We start from the raw sequence: 17155 nt of genomic DNA, 5'->3' as shown, positions 1-17155 counted from the left end.
ATGATGAAATGTGCTTGCTCATATTATACAGATATTCTCGTAATTATTTTAAAAGGGGCACAGCAAGGGATTGCAATTAATCCGTGGATTTTAAAATTAACTTCAGCTCTGGCAATTTAATCAACTCAACATAAATGAAGAGTCATTGCAGATGAATCTAGTTCATATACTGGTTCCATTTTGTATACAGTTCTCAATATAGTTCTTTTCTCTCTCTTATCTAGTCTAGTTAGTCGCAATGAAATCGGATTAAATTTTCAGCAATTTAATTGAATTAATTTTACACAATATTCATTCCTTTCAATGGAGAACCAGTTCCAATTTCGTTAGCTTCGTAACTTTCCACTCACATATTATAATACATGCAAATACGACGACAATTAATTAAGTCGAATCAAGAGATCAGCGAGACGTTTGCAATTGTAGTTCCGAATAAAAGACCTCTATTCCTCTTTCTCTCTCTCTCTCTCTCTCTCTCTATCTCTCTCTCTCTCTCTATTGCTCTCTCCCCTTCCTTTTTTTCTTGCTTTCCCCATCTCACTCTTTGGCCTCCCACACGGCTATCAATTTACCCATTTTGTTATCCAATTGTTCGCTTGAATTATTTAACCAGCTTCAACTGAATCTGGCTAGTGGTTTAGCTATTATATAAAGATAACAAAACATATACATATGTATCTTCCCTCTCTTTCTATGTACCCATGGCCGCTCCTCTTTATCCCTCTCTAACTATTGATATACTTTCATTTTCTTTCGATTGAGTGGGGCTACGGTTCAGTGTGAGATCTTAACCACATAAAAGCCGTCAATCAGTCAGCAGCTTCCACTTAATTTGTCGCCTCTACACTTGATACAACACACGATTTCCCTAGCTTCCATCGTTGCTCTATCTTCCTCACTCTCTACACACACATACACACACACACACACACATATGCCGCTAGCAAGTGCACTTGCAACAACTTGTGCCCTTACCACATTGCATCAATCAGAGTCGAGCCGGCACAGCACTTCAATAACCACCAACTGGACAACTTCTGGGCCAAAAGGAAAAGCAAGAAAATTTGTCTTATGTAAAATACATAACAGGCACGCCAGCTGTCAAGTGCAGCCCATTTGTATACCGCTTGTAAAGAGCCAAAGCTGAGTGGGTATGGCAGACTTCGGAGTGTGAATGGGTTGGGAAATTAAAATATAAGAATTCAATGGAATTGAAATATGAAAAAGTAAAGATCTTAGTCTAAAATAATACAATAAATGCAAAGATCTTTGGAGATGTAGACAAAAATAAGCATATTAGACATTCACTCATTTATAGGATATCTAGTTAGTCCATCATTTTCAACACCATTGCCCACATGTTTTGCCTCTGCTTGTTTCGCAGGCATTACAAGGCAAAAGCTGTTGCTAAGCCGGCAAAGTCGGACAAAGCAGATGAGACAGACAGACAAAGAGTGAACAGTTGAGTGAGAGCGAGAGAGAGAGAAGGATATTCGCTGCATTACTCATACGACGCGTTGTCTCGAGTTGGGCGTCTGCTGCTGCCTCTGCCTGTGTCTTTACTGTGGTTATTTTTAATGCCAAGCCACATAATTCATTGTAATTTGCCAGCCGCTTTACATTTTCCAGCTGCAGTTGTCTTTATGCCAGCCCATACATACATACATACATACATTCACACATACAGATACATAACATAAGTGGCCATAATCTGCTGTGTTTGGGAGGGGCCTTGACTTTGTCTTTGGCACTAAAATTGGCAACTGCTCTACCCCATTCGCAGTTGATCAATCAATTTATCAGACTAACACACACTAACAGTGACTCACACAGACTCATGCCCACATACATAACAAATTAGTCATCACATAACTGTTTGACCAAGCGAGCCAAATGACACAACTGTCACCAACAACAACAACAACAACAACAGCATACCTAATCCATAAACAGAATATTTAAAACGATATTCAGCGCATTGAAGCACAGTAGATACCCTAAGAAAAATGTTACAAAACTCCAGTTTGAAGGGGAAAAATAATGAAAATATAAGAAAATATTTTTTATTTATTCAAGTAATTTTGGAACCAGTTATGTTCATTTAGTAAAATCACTTATGAGCTCGTGAAGTGGTTCACTTTCATAATGAATTGAATCAATACATTGCCAATGAACTGGTTTGCCGCATTATTAATGAACTAGTTTCTAAGAAACAGAGAGAAAAGCTCATACTTTCGACTTAAAAAATATTTTAAAACAATTTTAAATAATTATAGAGGATATAGGATTAGAGTTTTTATTAAAAATTATGTACAAATGGAAGTGTACTTGAAATTAAACTAGCTTTTATTTTATAGTTTTGATTTATGAGCCAAGTTCGTATACTAATTACCGTTAGCTCTTTTAAGCCATTTCTTTATGCTAATCATAAAATTATTTTTTATATTCAACCTAAACTTTTTACCAGTTCACAGTGCACGTAAGCCACGCAACAACAAAATTACTTTTGGGCTATAAAGCTTTCTTTCTCTCTTCCCTCACTCTCTCACTCTATTTCCCTTTCTTTCTCTCTTTACAATTGAGCGAAAATTTGTGCGCTTTAAAGTGCGCTTAATTGAAGCGACCTTTTGTGTCACGCCCCTGTTATTGTTGTTGATGGGCAACGATTGAAGTCCCCTCCCGTCCCCCTACAGCTAGCTAGCTAGTATGCCTGCCTGCTTGGTCGCCCACACACGAACATTTTCTCAGCTAATTTCATTGATGAATTTTTATTAAATAAATTATTATAATGAGACAACCTCTGGAGGGCCCCCTTTGGGGCATGTTGCAAGTCAACGAACGAACGTCCATAAAAGATGGCAGAAATAAAAGCCAGATAGCGAAGAGCAGAGGAGAGGTAGAGCGAAAAAGTGGCACAAAACAAAGCGCACAAATTTTTGGCACAAAAATGTGGCGCGTGTTCGCACTTTACTGCAGACCCGAAGCCCGTCGCCCCAAACTCCCCCCCAGTGACCGAACCACAACCGAGCAAAAATTCCATAGAAAATCCGGATAGGAATGAGTGCTACGATATCAATACGAAACGCGTTCAAACAATTGCGTCTAAATTTAGTACACAGCATTAGAAATGTCCACAAATCGCAGCTCAGGGTCTGTCGGCACTATAAATAGCTCTCAGCTAGCCTAATTGATTATTAGAAGAACAAAAACTCGGACAGTCGACACAAATGTTTGGACAGCACAAATAGACGCCGATAAGGAAGAGCTACGAGTCTAAACAAAGCTGGAACGTTCGTTCGACTGCCAAATGAATGAACAACAATTTTTGTGAATGAACCGAACCGAAACTAAATGACTGACAGAGCCAGAACAGATGCTGAAGATCAACACCATAATCACAAACTATAAATTAACATAGAATGAGCATTTTGAAAAGAATTTCTGATCCATATACATATATAATGCTATAAAAATGATTGTTTGTGAGTTTTGTTGTCGAGAAATTATAGTATAATTTGCTGGAAAAATAAGTATACTATAATAATCGAAGATCTATTGAAATAAATCTGTGGAAAGCTATGCGATATTTTCATAGCATTTTGATTCTATTGCTGGAGGCAATAGAAAATTGATTTGATCGATGAGGATAAATGGATATTACTATCTTACATTTGCTTCATTTTGTGTATCATTTGAAAAAAATCTCTTGCCTATTCTTCAAAATTTTCATTGCAATTATTAATTATAGCCAACGATCTAAAATTGTTCAAAAATTTTAGTTAAATGTATGAAACCATTGTCTACGCTAATTAAATTAAGTTTGAAATGTATTATCGATATCTTTATCAAACATAATTTCTATAAACTGCCAATCGATAACAACAGTTCATTTCATTTCTTACAAATCTCGAATCAATAGTTCAATAATTCAAATATGGATCTCATCATATCCTATCATGCCTAAGTCAGTTGAGGGCTATCGATACATTGTATCATCTCTTTCGATATCGATCATTATATCATAGTCTTATCTACATTTGCTAATTTGCTGTCTGGTCTGAGTTATCTTTTCCCATATTACGCATATCTGTGATGACTCATACAAAAATTTTTTGGGCACATCTTCTGATCTATCATGCAGTTTATTTAAAGCACATGATTTCACATCTGGGCAGCTACAATTAGTGCATTTCTTTCACTCGGCGAGCGAATGCGAATGATTTATGCTTAATGTGTGGAATCAAATCAATCTCAATTGAAAGGCAATATTCTCCTATGTAGATACTTTCCAAGAATTTTTAACTATAAGTTTCTTGACATGAATCATTTTCAGCTGTGGGAATACTGCCAAAAGTAATCGGATATATTTTCTGAATTTATACAAGTATCATCATAGCGTTATATATTATAAATCTCAATTTTTCAATTTCCTTTCTAGGTTTTTGATTTTTAGATTTTATATATTAAAGTATTTAGGTCTATATAACATATTCCCTTCATACATATATCATATTCATGTAATTTAATACATCATTAAAATTTTTGATATATTTCTCTAATATACTCAGTTATATAACTTTAATATTTTCATATTTGAACTTACCTTTCAGTCTCTGATTCTGCATTTGGTTGCTGCTGTAGCTGTTGTATTTGTTGCTGTGTTGTTGTTGATGATGTTGCTGCGGCTGTTGTAGAAGCAGCTGATGTTGCTGCTGCTGGTGCTGCCGTTGTCGCTGATGTCGATTGTTGCTGTTCGTCGCTCAATGCAAGCGATGTTGTCGTTGCATCCACTGCTGTTGCAGTTGCATTTGTTAAATTCACATTGCTGTTGGCACTGACACTCGCGATATTTGTTGGCGGTATTTGTGGTTGAGTCTGTGTTGATGCTGCAGTTGCTGCTGCTGCTGCGGCTGCGGCTTGTTGCTGCTGTTCGTCCAACACCAATTGCTGCACATCCGCAATTGTTGTTGGCGCGCTTTGCAACTGCATTGCAGGTATTGCTGCTGGTGTTGCGGCAACAGCTGTTGGCTCGTAGCTGTTCAGATGCGTCAGCAATGGCAACGTTTGGCCAGCTGCAACTGTTGCTGCTGCATTAACTACAGTGGCTGCTGCTACTGCTGTTGCTGTGCCGGCAACTGTTGCTGCTGTGCTAGTGGAAGTGTTTGAAGTCTGATTTGCTGCTGCTACGGCTGCTGCTGCTGCTGTTGCAGCTGGGAATGCTGCAGTGGCCGGTGCAATGCCATCGATTTGCGATGTTGCCTGTGGCTGTGGCTGTTGCTGTTGCTGCGGCTCCAACTGGAAGTTCGGCGGTGGCTGTTGCTGCCCGGCAGCAACTGCTGCGAATGTGGGCGGCGGTGCCTGGGGCGTTTGCGTGGCCGGCGACAAAGGCTGCTGTTGCTGTTGCTGTTGCTCCACATAGCTGTTGCTCATGTTGCTCTCGCCGACAACAACTGTTGCACCTGTGCCAGCAACATTTGTGTTGCTGTTGTTGTTGTTATTATTGCTGCTGCTGCTGCTGTTATTGCCGCTCGTGGCCGGCAAATAACCAGCACTCGCATTGCCTGCCACATCCATTGCTGACGCAGCGGCCGCAGCTGCTGCTGCTGCGAGCTCCTGTTGCTTCAGCTGCTGCAGCGACTGTTGCAGCTGCTGGGCCGCTGCTGTGGCATAGTCCATTGGCAACGTCTGCCCGTGCTGCGATCCCTCCGCATTGGCATTGGGCGTGCCTGCATTGGCATTGACGCTGTCATAGAGCTGCTGCTGCTGCTGCTGTTGTTGTTGCTGCTGCTGTTGTTGCTGCTGCGCTTCACTGTTGGCCGCATTTACGAATTGCTGCATGCCATGCACCACAGTGGCAGGGGCGGTCATGACACCGCTGGGCGTGCCCGTCATGTGTATCCCAGCCGCCGCACCGCCAATTGTTGCTCCCGCATTGCCAGCGCCCGACTGCAACTGTTGCTGTTGCGTCTGTTGTTGCTGCTGCTGCTGCTGCTGCTGGTCGGAATAATTCCAATTGGCATCCGCCGAGGCCGCCTCCAAGTGATTCTCGTGCAGCATACTCGGCGGCAAAATCATGCTCTGCGTTGTCTTTGGGAGATCGCAGCCACCCTCCAGCATGTTGCTGCCGGCCCCGATGCCACCAGCACCAGCACCAACACTGGCCGCTGTGCCTTCCGTGTTACCAGTCTTTTCATTGTTATTGGCCGCACCCACACTCGAGTGATCCAGATAGTCCATGCACATCCAGCGGCCGCGCTTGAACGGCTCCGTCGACTCGATCTTGACCACCTTAAAGCGTTCGCTGCGATGTTGCGTCTCCTTCATGTCTTCCTTTTTCTTGGTGCCACCGGGCGTCACCGCCGCGCTAACCACATTGATGATATTATCCGAGACGTTCACCTGGACGTTCTGTATGGTCTGGCCCAGCGCTGGGCCAATCGGGTCCACCACAACGAGGCCGTACTGTGAGCTGGTGGGTATCACCGGCGCTGTGGTGCTCAATGCATTGTTGGCAAAGAAGACTTCCTCCTTGGAGAACGTGTCCTCCGACATGGATGGCGTTTCATTCTCTAGATCTGTAATCCGACTATTGTCATCCGTATGAGATTCATCTAGATCATCGGCAGACTCGTCGCCCGTGTCGCCGGCAGCATTCAGCTTGGCGTGACCCACAGTCACCGAGGTGATTTGAAATGAGGAAGTCGTCTTTGGTTTGCGATTGTTGCTGCCGACAGAAGATGCTGCGGCTGCATTAGTTGCTGCTGCTGCTGCTGTGGCTGCTGCTGACTGATGTCCCTGGCTGTGGCTGGTGTGATGCGGATGATGATGATGCTGGTGATGATGATGATGCCCATGATGTGCCGGCGGCTGCTGCTGTTGCTGTTGCTGCTGCTGCTGCTGTTGTGGCCATGGCGCTGTAATGTTACGCAGCGCAGCGCCATTGTTGTTGGGCGAGCTGGGCTTGTTGTTGCCGGCAGCATGGCTGGTGTTGCTGCTGTTGCTGCTGCTGCTAGTTGCCGCTGTGGCCGTTGTTGCCGTCGAGTGATTGCTGCTGCTCGATTTCGGCGCCAGCGACAAGCTGCTGTTGCTGCTGGCACGCGACACACTCACGCTGCCATCTGCAGCAACTGTTGCTGTTGCTGTGGCTGGCGTTGCATTGCCGCGACTCAACGCATTCAAGCGCAGACTTTCGCTGGTGGTGCGCTGAATGTTGTTACTGTTGTTGGTGCTGTTACTGTTGTTGCTATTGTTGCTGTTGTTCTGATGCGCATGCGCCTGATGATGATGCAAGTGCGAGCCATGATGATGATGATGTTGCCCGCTGCCGCCCAACGAATTGACCTTGGTCAACGGCGGCTTCTTGATGCTGGTGGTGCCAACCACGCCCACAACGCCACGCCCCGGCGTCTGTATGGAATTGCGACGAGCGGGCGCATTGCCCGCACCAGCAGCTGCCCCACCAGTGGGCTTGAACTTAGCATTCAGATGGCGATCGAACATGTTGATGCTGGCGCGTTGCTGCTGCTGTGGTATATTGCTCGTCTGCTGTCGGCGTATGGCTGCTGCTGTTGTTGTTGTTGCTGCTGCTGCTGCTGCGGCTAGTGCTGCTACTGCTACTGTTGCTGCTGTATTGGCTACGATGCTGTGCGTCTCCTGTGAACTTTCGGGCGATGAGGCGGCCGAATTGCTGCCGCTGGCCTGACCGCTATTTGCAATTGTTGCTGCTGTGCTGAGCTGATGCTGATGTTGTTGTTGCTGTTGAAGTTGATGTTGATGTTGCTGCTGCTGCTGTTGCTGTTGTTGCTGACCAGAATCTTCGTTAGCAGCGCTTTGATTCTCGGCCATAATCGAATTGGATTTCAGCGTGCGCAAAGTTTTCAGCAAATAATCCAGTTTTGCTGACAATTACTCTTGGATTATTTGTGGACGAAGAAAATAATATATTTTATAATTATTATTATTATTATTATTTTTTTTTTTTGGTATTTTAAAGTTTGTATTATTTTATTTTATTTTTATTTTTTAGTTAGAGTTGCTGTTTATTGGCAATTGTTGCTGCGATTTGCCCACTTCGAAGATGAAACTAGCGGCTGCCAAACGACGACGACGATACATAGCGAACCGTTGCGACCGTTACAGGTGCAACTCAAATGACGAACTGCGACGGCGACGACGACGACAACCGACAAACCGTAAACCGAAAAGCGCGAAACAGTTGTAGCAATTGTTGCTGCTGCGATTGCTGTCGATGTTGTTGTTGTTGTTGCTGTTGTTATGCTAAGTAATAAATTGAAATTTATTTGTTGTTGTTGCTTAGCTATATAATTCGGCTTTGCGCGTTTTATTAGCAACAATCAGAGGAGCGCGGCGCGCAATAACTAAATGAGCCGCCAGCTCGCAGAGCAGCGCCATCTAGCGGGCACATACAGAGGCGCACACACACGCACACTCACATACACAGGCACATACAGCACAGCTGTTGTAAATGATATTTACTTAAATGTAACACAAATATTTTAATATTTTAATTATATTTTCTTTTTTGGATTTATATTTTATTTTTTATTTTTATATATATATTTTTTTTAATTATTTAACTACTTTTTGTTGTTGTTGTATTTGTTTAACTAAGAATTTTAATTTAACTTTAGCATGAAATTAAAAACTTTGTTATTGTTGCACTTTTCTATATAACCAACAAAAACACACACAAAATTGATTTTTGCATTTGTTTTGTTTACATTTGTTTTGTTTTGCTTTTTATTATGATTTCAATTTCCTGGTGCCCCGTTTACTAGCAATGCAGTACGCTGTAGAAATTTAATTCCTGCAAAGAGAACGGGTGAGAGAGAGGGAGGGGGAGAGAGAGAGAGAGAAATTTAAAAAATAAACATAAATAATTGATTTAAGTATTTTGCTTAACGAGAATCGAATTGAATATGTCATACGAGTTATTCGAGTAGTTTATTTAATCAACGATTGCCAGGCACACCCATTGGACGCCATGATTAGAGTGAAATTCTCCAATGACTATTAAACAATGGGAATGTGATATGGGCTATGCATAAGTCTGGAGAAAAGTAAATAGTTTCTGTAGATAAGGTGAATACTATTTACATTGGAGCTCTCATTACAAAGATCATGCTGTCTCTATGAAGGGAAGTTCTTGTTATATTGAGCTGTGGGAATTATTTGAATCAGCCTTTGGACAGCCATATAAAATATCAACTCTTTGATGTTTAAATTATCTGTTAGACAAATAAATTACATCGATGAGTCGCATAATCCATCTATGGAAATCTATAGACATGAATATTTCTGTTTTGCATTTCAGATCATTTTTCAATAAATCCTGGAATGATTCGTGGTAGAACAGAGACTATAATACGCATAGAATTATATATGTATGTAAATCATCAAGATATGACTAGAACTATCGATTAGTCTCCATCAAACTATTTGCTTTCTATAAATACCTATGTCTATTTGCCTTTAGATTCTGAAAAATCAATCATAAAATTATGTTATAGTTCTTATCTGTTTTTTCTCTATTTCCAACAGCTCAGGAAATAATATGTTTGAATAGTTTATGATCTATAGTCAGCTACTTAAAAGCTGAAAAGAAATTTAGCAAAGCGCTATAAACTTAATAGTACTGAAAATGCTCAAGTTTCAATGATCCTAAATAAGTTTAGAGTCAGAAGCTAAGAGTAATAAAATGCTCTAATTATATATAGCGATTTGTTTGTTTACTGACTAAAAGAGAGCAGTTATTTATTAGGCATATATAACGAATCTATTATCTGAAAATTTGTTAACCACTGAAAATATATCTAAAAATGACAAATTTTACTAAATTTCTTAAACATTAGATATCACAAATCATTTCTAAAGTATTCTCCAAAACTATCTTGAACTATTTAAAGAAACTATTAATTTGATATTTTATCCAGCTAAATCTAGAGTCAACTATTACTGCTAGATCTTCTTCTTCTCGAGCGCTCAGAACATTTTCTCTTGAAGTTCTATCTAAATCACAACAATCCCTTAAGCCGCTGTTATAACTAGGTTTTACTGCTTATAGCTCGTCGTAGTATCATCTCTGAGTAGTTGATTTCATAACTGCGTAGTATTTCGTTTACGATTATGATATTCCGCTGATGATCGTCAGCATGTGGCTATTGATGATGATGAAGATGATTTTGAGTTTTTCTTGGCTGATGTTTTTCTTTGTTGTTTTTATTTGAAATTTTTTAAAAATTTTGTTATATACATATATATTGATTTCATTATTTCCGTTTTACGGCGTAGTTTGTTGAATTAGTTAAGTGGCACACATAAGACCTGGTTCCTTTGCCTTTCTTTCGTGTTTATCGATTTTTTTTTTTGCCAAAGTCTAAAAATTATTTTTAAATATTTATTTTTTTCGGCAGTTTTATCTTCCATTCATTTTTTGTTCGCTTTTGCTTTGTTGTTTTGTTTGTTGTTGTCATTATTTAATTGATCTCGTTTACGGAAATAAACGCGCAATTGACGTTGCCAAATTCAATAACAAAAGGCAGTCAGAAAAACAACAACAACAACAACAACAACAGTGTGCAAAAGCTTAGAGCGTTGACACGTAAATTCCCTGACTAAAATCATTCAAATTAATACTATTCGAAAGATATGCCTAATATTTTTAGTAGATTTATAGAAGAGCTCAAGTTTCATCTGTTTAAAATACGTATTTTTGAGTAAAATTATTTTAAATAAATTTTAAAATATTTCTACTCAAGCAGATAATAGAAGTAAAATATCATTTGATTATATATTATATTTAATAATATTTACATAATTGCCAGATTTCTTACAAGCTCAATAACATATTCAATATGCCAACAACAGAAATAGTTCATGAAAACAATATATACAAATTTTGCAAAAAAAAAAAAAAAATCATAATAAATAAATAAAATAAGTGCGTATATGAACGGATGTGAATGTTTGTATTTGTTAATAGCCGTAAGCTTTGGCGATCATTCATAAATTTCGTGAACTGTTTAACTTTCATTTAAATGTGTGTGTGTCCATCTGTGTGTGCGTGTGTGTGCGGGCGCGTGTATTTGACGTCTCGAACTTTTGCGTGTGCCCCCGGCCCGAAGGCAAAGCCAAGACCTTGAATCCAAGACTATTTGACATGAAAGAAACGCGACAAACAACAACTTTTTGGCAAATGAGAAAATAATCAATTAGAAAAAAAAAGAAACAAATATGTAGAGGTAGAAGAAGAAAAAACAAAGCGTAGATCAGTTATAGGTCAACTCTGTTCAGGGTAGAACAGACACACAGAGACAGGTGGAAGGTCCATTGGCCTTGTGCTGACTTAATTTGAAGGTTGAGATCAGAATTAATCGGCAATTAGTGTGCGAAACACGTTGAACCAGGCATTAAAACAAATATGCGATGAGCTTAAGAATTTTTGTAGATTTATTTAAGATGTTGTTTCTAACAAAACAAAGAATCTATTAAGATATTATGTTAAGGATAATTTCTAATAAAGTCAACAGCAAGTTAGAAGAAAATGATATCATTGTATCTAACCAAATCTTTAGACATTAAAAGCAAATATCTGGTATGTCTGGAATTTGTATAGAACTCTTTAGAATTTTGTGGACTTATCAAGATCATAGCTTTAACAAAGAATCTATTAAGATTTTAAGATAAGGATATTCTGTGGGAATCAAGTTAGAAGAAAACGAAATCAATGGGATATAAATATTAATATCTTTATAGAGTATACTAAATTCTAATTAGATTATTATGTATTATTGTATTCCATATCTAAATAAAGGAATCTGAAATCGAGCGAATTTTATGGGATTTTCGCTGTGATTACCTTCGAGGCCCATTTGGAATTCTATTAGACGCAGTTAGCTTAGATAACTGTTATTTATGCCTCTGTGCATGCCACAACACAATGGCAATCAAAGTATCTGATGGTTGGAGGTGCAAGAATTGCACTCGCCTTTAAGTGTATCCAACAGATACGATTTGCCTCAATGGGGGGCGGCGGAGGGAGGCGCCGCTGCCTGCCTCAACAGAGACGACAAACAATAAACGGAACAACAACAACAATAATAATAACAAGCGCAAAGCAAAGCCCAGCAGAAGAAGAACAAGATGAGAAGGAGAAGGAGAAAGGGAGAGAAAGAGTAGAAAGAAGAACTAATTGCAACGAAAGTATAAAATCGATGAAGCAAAAAATATAATGAAGAACAACTACAACAGATAGCGCAGCGAAAAAAAAAGAAAACACGACTGTGGCCTGAGAGATGCAGGGAGGCAGAGTGAGATAGGGCAGCAAGTGAGAGAGTGAGAGCCACAGAGAGTGCACAAAGAGAGCGAGTGCGCGTTAAACAAATTGCAACAATTTTGCCATAGAGCAGAGAGCCAGAGAGGGGCAGCCTGTTGGCCTCCTGCCTACACTCACACACACACTGAAGACAGGCAAACTCACACACACTCATACAGGCAGACACGCGTAAGACGGAAAGCAACGTGGGCGCCTACAAGTAAAGCGAGGACGACGGCGAGGCATCACACGGGGAACCAACATACCAAACAAACAGTGCAAATTGCTAAAGCGAGAGAGAGAGAGAGAGACAGCGCGCGATGTGCAGCAAGAGAGCAAAGCTGCCGCTGCTGCTGAGAGAAAATGCCAGCGCTGTCGGTGCTCTCTCTCTCTCCCTCTCTCTTAAGTGGAAGACAGCTGCCGGTAATCAATATTGATGATGATAGCAGAGGCAAAGGCAGCGACTGCGACGGCAACGGCAACGGCGACTGCGACAGTAGCCGCAACGAAGATAAAGACCAAAAGGGAAAAGGTCAAAGTGAAATGCAAAATCAAAGCGCAACAAAGCAAAATTAATTGCAATTTGATTAAACAAAATCAATGCGAATGAGAGTGCAACATAAAGAGACGTGCAAGAGAATGACAGCGAGAGCGAGTCAAACAGAGAGGAGGATAAAGTGATGCAAAAGCAGCACAGAAAAGTTGATGAAGAGCCGCATGAAAAGATATTGCATATCCATGAGATACGCAAAAAATTATAATAAGAATAGAAAAAAATTCAATTATTAAAGCAAATCAAATCAAGGAAAATAAATAGCAGACAAATCAAACAGACAATCGAAAACGAAATAGCGATAAACGAGAATATACCCTCTAAGAGGAAACTGCATTAATATTTTTTAAATATATAATCGATATATGTATGTGTACGTATATATAGCAAAACTCGAGAGCTATTTAGTATATGCGCATATATTTTAAGTAGTATATAAATTCTACATTTATCAATTTTTTCGAAATGGGCTTTATATATGATCAATCATCAATGGACTCTACACCCTACTCCTCATCTTACAGGGTAAGCATACATTTTTTGTCAACAATAAAACAGCTACAGACGTGACTCGACGCATGCCTTATTCACAGCTCTACCCTCTCCATCCCAATTGACTTTCTTATAAGAATAAGAAGCATATTCTATTGAGTTTATTCAACGTCTTTTGTTGCAATCGCTTGCGAAAAAAAAAAGAATTGTTCAAACAAACAGTTAATCCATAGACATATACATACATATAGATCGTATTTCTAAGCAGAAATCAAACTTGAGACAAATTATAAAAAAGAAAGAACATAAAATCAAAATGCGCTCGACTTTAGCTGATGACACAGCAGAAGTCGGAAAAAAGAAGAGAAGAGGCACCATAAAGGAATGAAATTTGAAACTATATTGAGAGGAAATCAAGACGCGCCTGCAAGTGTGCCTCATGTGGCAAGTACAATACAAAATTTGCCCATGTCTGTTTCAAGGTTAAGCAAAATGGAATCTGACCAATTGGTCTATAATAAAATATGAAAGAGTTTGAATATTCCAATGGTCTTTAGGCATTCTATTAAGGGAACCAGAAATTTAGGCATTCCAGAGAAAATCAAGTTTTCATTTAGAGCAGATATAGATATATTACAGAAATTCAAGATGATACTAGCTCGATATCTGTTAAGAAGTTCTATATATAGTTTAAAATTTGACTATGTATGAAATAAATGTAACTGATTAGATCCACTGGTGAATTTCTGCTTCCAAAACTACATAGTTTACATATCCATATGTATATAGTTGAATAATGTATATATAAATATAATATATCATTGTGTTTGCACTCACACAGCACCCGATGATTGGGTAAGGGTATGGGAGAACTAATATTCCATAATAGGCTTATCCAACTGGACATTTAGTCATCATCGACGTCTCGTATTACCTTAATTGGAATTACACTCACTATCCAAGCTGAGGGGAGAACTGGAGGAGGGGACTTCCATAGCATTGAAATTCTTTGCTCGCACAAATTTCCTTATATTTTATTTATTGAAAATGAAGTTGAATTGGTCGAGTGTAAACAAAGTGCAAACAGCTGATTTATTTATAAACAAAATGACTAAATTGCTTTGCCAGCTGTTTTCCAATAAGACCAATCAGAAAAATCTATACGCGTGTGTGTGTGTGTATATGTTTGTGCGTGTATTGAACAAAGATAGCAACAATAATGCGAAAAGGTACAAAGTGCAGAATGCTGCCAGCAACAACAACAATAGCAAACGCAGCGAAAATGAAGCGAAAGTGAACGAAAACTACAACAACAACGCATTTCATTCTCTGCACCAACAACAACAGCTGCAAGGATGGGCGGACATAGGCTGCGACGTCAACGTCGACTTCTCAACGGCATAGCGACTCACGCACACGCACACACATTGAATCACTGGAATATATTTTAGTTATTCTTCGTTATTTAGTATATCACTTTGTTTTTATTTAATCTATTGTTTATTTGTTTTTGTTTTACTTGCTTTTCGTAGATTTTTTTTTGTGTCTTTTCACATCGATTTGTTGCACTGTGCAGCTAGCGACTGCGCCGCAGCGTCGCTGCTTGCGACAAAATTTTGCAAAGCGAAATTAACTTACAAAATTCGCATTTAGTTTAATTTATGCCCGTTTCTCTTCTGTTAATTTGTATGCATTTCAATTCAACGAAATTATAACGTAAACTGAGCGCGACAAAAAGAAATATGTTGAATTTTCTTCGTTTTGCAACTAAAATAAAAACCAACAAAAAATCGGACAAAAGGAATAATTTTGACGTGAGACAGACTATGAGAGCGGGCGCTGAGAGAGTGCCACACACAGCAGCAGCAGTAGCAACAGCGCGTGTGAGAGAGGGGCAGAAAGTGAGAGAGACATTAAGTAAGCGAAGCTCGTGCATGGGAGATTTGCAAAAAATTTATTTTTTTGTTTTTTGCAAAAAAGAAGAGTAGAAAAGGCCAAGCCACTTTAAACGGCACAACAACAATCAGGGGTATTAAACGTCGGTCGCTACCAAAAAAAACTGTGGGTTTTTCTCTCCACTACACACATACACACACAAATGGATATGCATGTATGTACATGCACACACAATCGTCGGCGTCCACACATACGCATATAAATATATTTATATATTTGTTAACTGCTTAGCACTTGTATTTGTTGTTGTTGTTTTTCTTCTTTTTTTTTGGTAAATTATTCACATTTTCAACGCAAATGTTGCATTGCTTTTGTGCCCGTTTCTTATTCAATTTGCACGCACACACACACACACACGTACACACAGACACCAAATGTAGAGAGACACGCACACACACACTCATGCACTCACTTTACACATTTTTTTTGTTATACGATTCGGCACTGAGTTGTTTTGGGTGCGAATTGATTTTGCATTTTGCGCTTAGCTTGTGGCTTGACATTTACTTATTTATGCTTGCGCTTGCGGTATTTGTTACTATTTTCAATTACAAACTTTTCACCTTGAAATTTTTACGGCAGGCTCCGAACGGTCGACAGATTGTGGCGGTCGGGCGATAGGCGGTAGGTACGTTGCAACACTGACTCGTGCAGTGTGACCTGCAAAGCGATACTAACAAATTACCGTGCTGTCGGCTAAATCAAATGGGCGAGAATACCGCAGTCGAGTGCATTTTGACAGTTTAGCAACACAAGTATTTGGTATTTATTTTGTATTTCCATCAATTTATCTATTAAATGCGAAGTAAATAATTACTTGTGACTCTTACTTTAAAAAAAATTATGTTTTTAAATAACATTATAATTTAGTAAAATATAAAATAGTCATCTGGGCTTTTATCGCAAATAATAATATTAATTTCAAGATATTTTTATATAACGTATCGGCAATTAAATGGTATCCCACATTATCTCGATTTTGATCCCGTCAAAGCTAGATTAAATTTATCTACATTCATTATTATATTTATTTCAGTTTTTATTCAATTTGAAATTTGCAATACAATGCGGCCTATCGATATACAACTGAAACTATCGTTAACAAATAACATTTGCGCTCGCTTCGCACAACTGTTGTTTGGCTGTGCGCGAGCGTTCATTAAGCTCAACAGTTGTGCAAGCGCTGCCCCTGAAGGCGGTTACAATTTAAATTTTTGTTTTGTTGTAACTGGAATTTTTCAATATTATTGTACAAGTTTTGTTTGTATTTCTTAGCAAATAATAACTAGAGCTATTTATAACATTTAATTTGAGATAGTCGAATTCAATTATCTATTGCAAATAAATTACGCTAATGATCGACAGTGTTCAACCCCACTTGAGCGTCTCTTCTGGAACGTGTTTTGGATTAGAATTAAGCCCATAAAATAACAATTCCTTTGAACTATTGCAGCAGCCGCTGCCACTACACCCCACCATCATACGCATCTAAATTGCAACGCAAAAAGCTGACCAAAAACCTGCCCGGGGGTCGAGGCTCGTGTCGGACATGTTTTTCTGCGTAATTAGTGCTGCACCCTTCCCCACTGAATGCTTTTGCTCATGTTCCGCATTGCTCTCCTGCTCTCTCTTCCTTTCATTTCTACTGTTCCGTTCTCACAAACGCAATCCGCATCCCTGTTCGAACGCAGCGAAGCGTTTGCTTTGCCGATTCCCTTTACTCGTTTCTTGTTTCGCATTTTTGCTTTCTTTAACAATTTCCATTTGATTGCATTTCGACGCCGGTACGCGCGCACACACACATTGTATATATACATTCA

General features: G+C 39.3%; 1 protein-coding gene across 10 annotated transcripts in view; it reads right to left on the bottom strand.

The window, feature by feature from the left end:
* The window catches only part of bun (TSC22 domain family member bunched), a 129913-nt gene extending 113858 nt beyond the window's left edge, over positions 1 to 16055 (bottom strand). For 6 of the 10 annotated variants that reach the window (XR_016196581.1, XM_089258515.1, XM_089258523.1 and 3 more), the window contains exons 1-2: positions 15899 to 16055; positions 4604 to 8827 (exon numbers count right to left, since the gene is read on the bottom strand). Coding sequence is in view for 9 of the 10 variants with exons in the window: in XM_089258515.1 (XP_089114641.1) it covers positions 4604 to 7845 (3242 nt within the window). In the remaining variant the exon portion in view is untranslated. The other 4 variants (XM_089258516.1, XM_089258518.1, XM_089258519.1 and 1 more) reach the window with 4 other exon arrangements.
* Between the last annotated feature and the right edge of the window lie 1100 nt (positions 16056 to 17155).

Source organism: Drosophila navojoa, chromosome 3 (genome assembly GCF_054131105.1).
Source record: "Drosophila navojoa isolate 15081-1374.11 chromosome 3, UAZ_NAV_1.0, whole genome shotgun sequence".
Lineage (NCBI taxonomy): Eukaryota > Metazoa > Arthropoda > Insecta > Diptera > Drosophilidae > Drosophila > Drosophila navojoa.
This window is presented reverse-complemented; position numbering and strand designations above follow the sequence as displayed.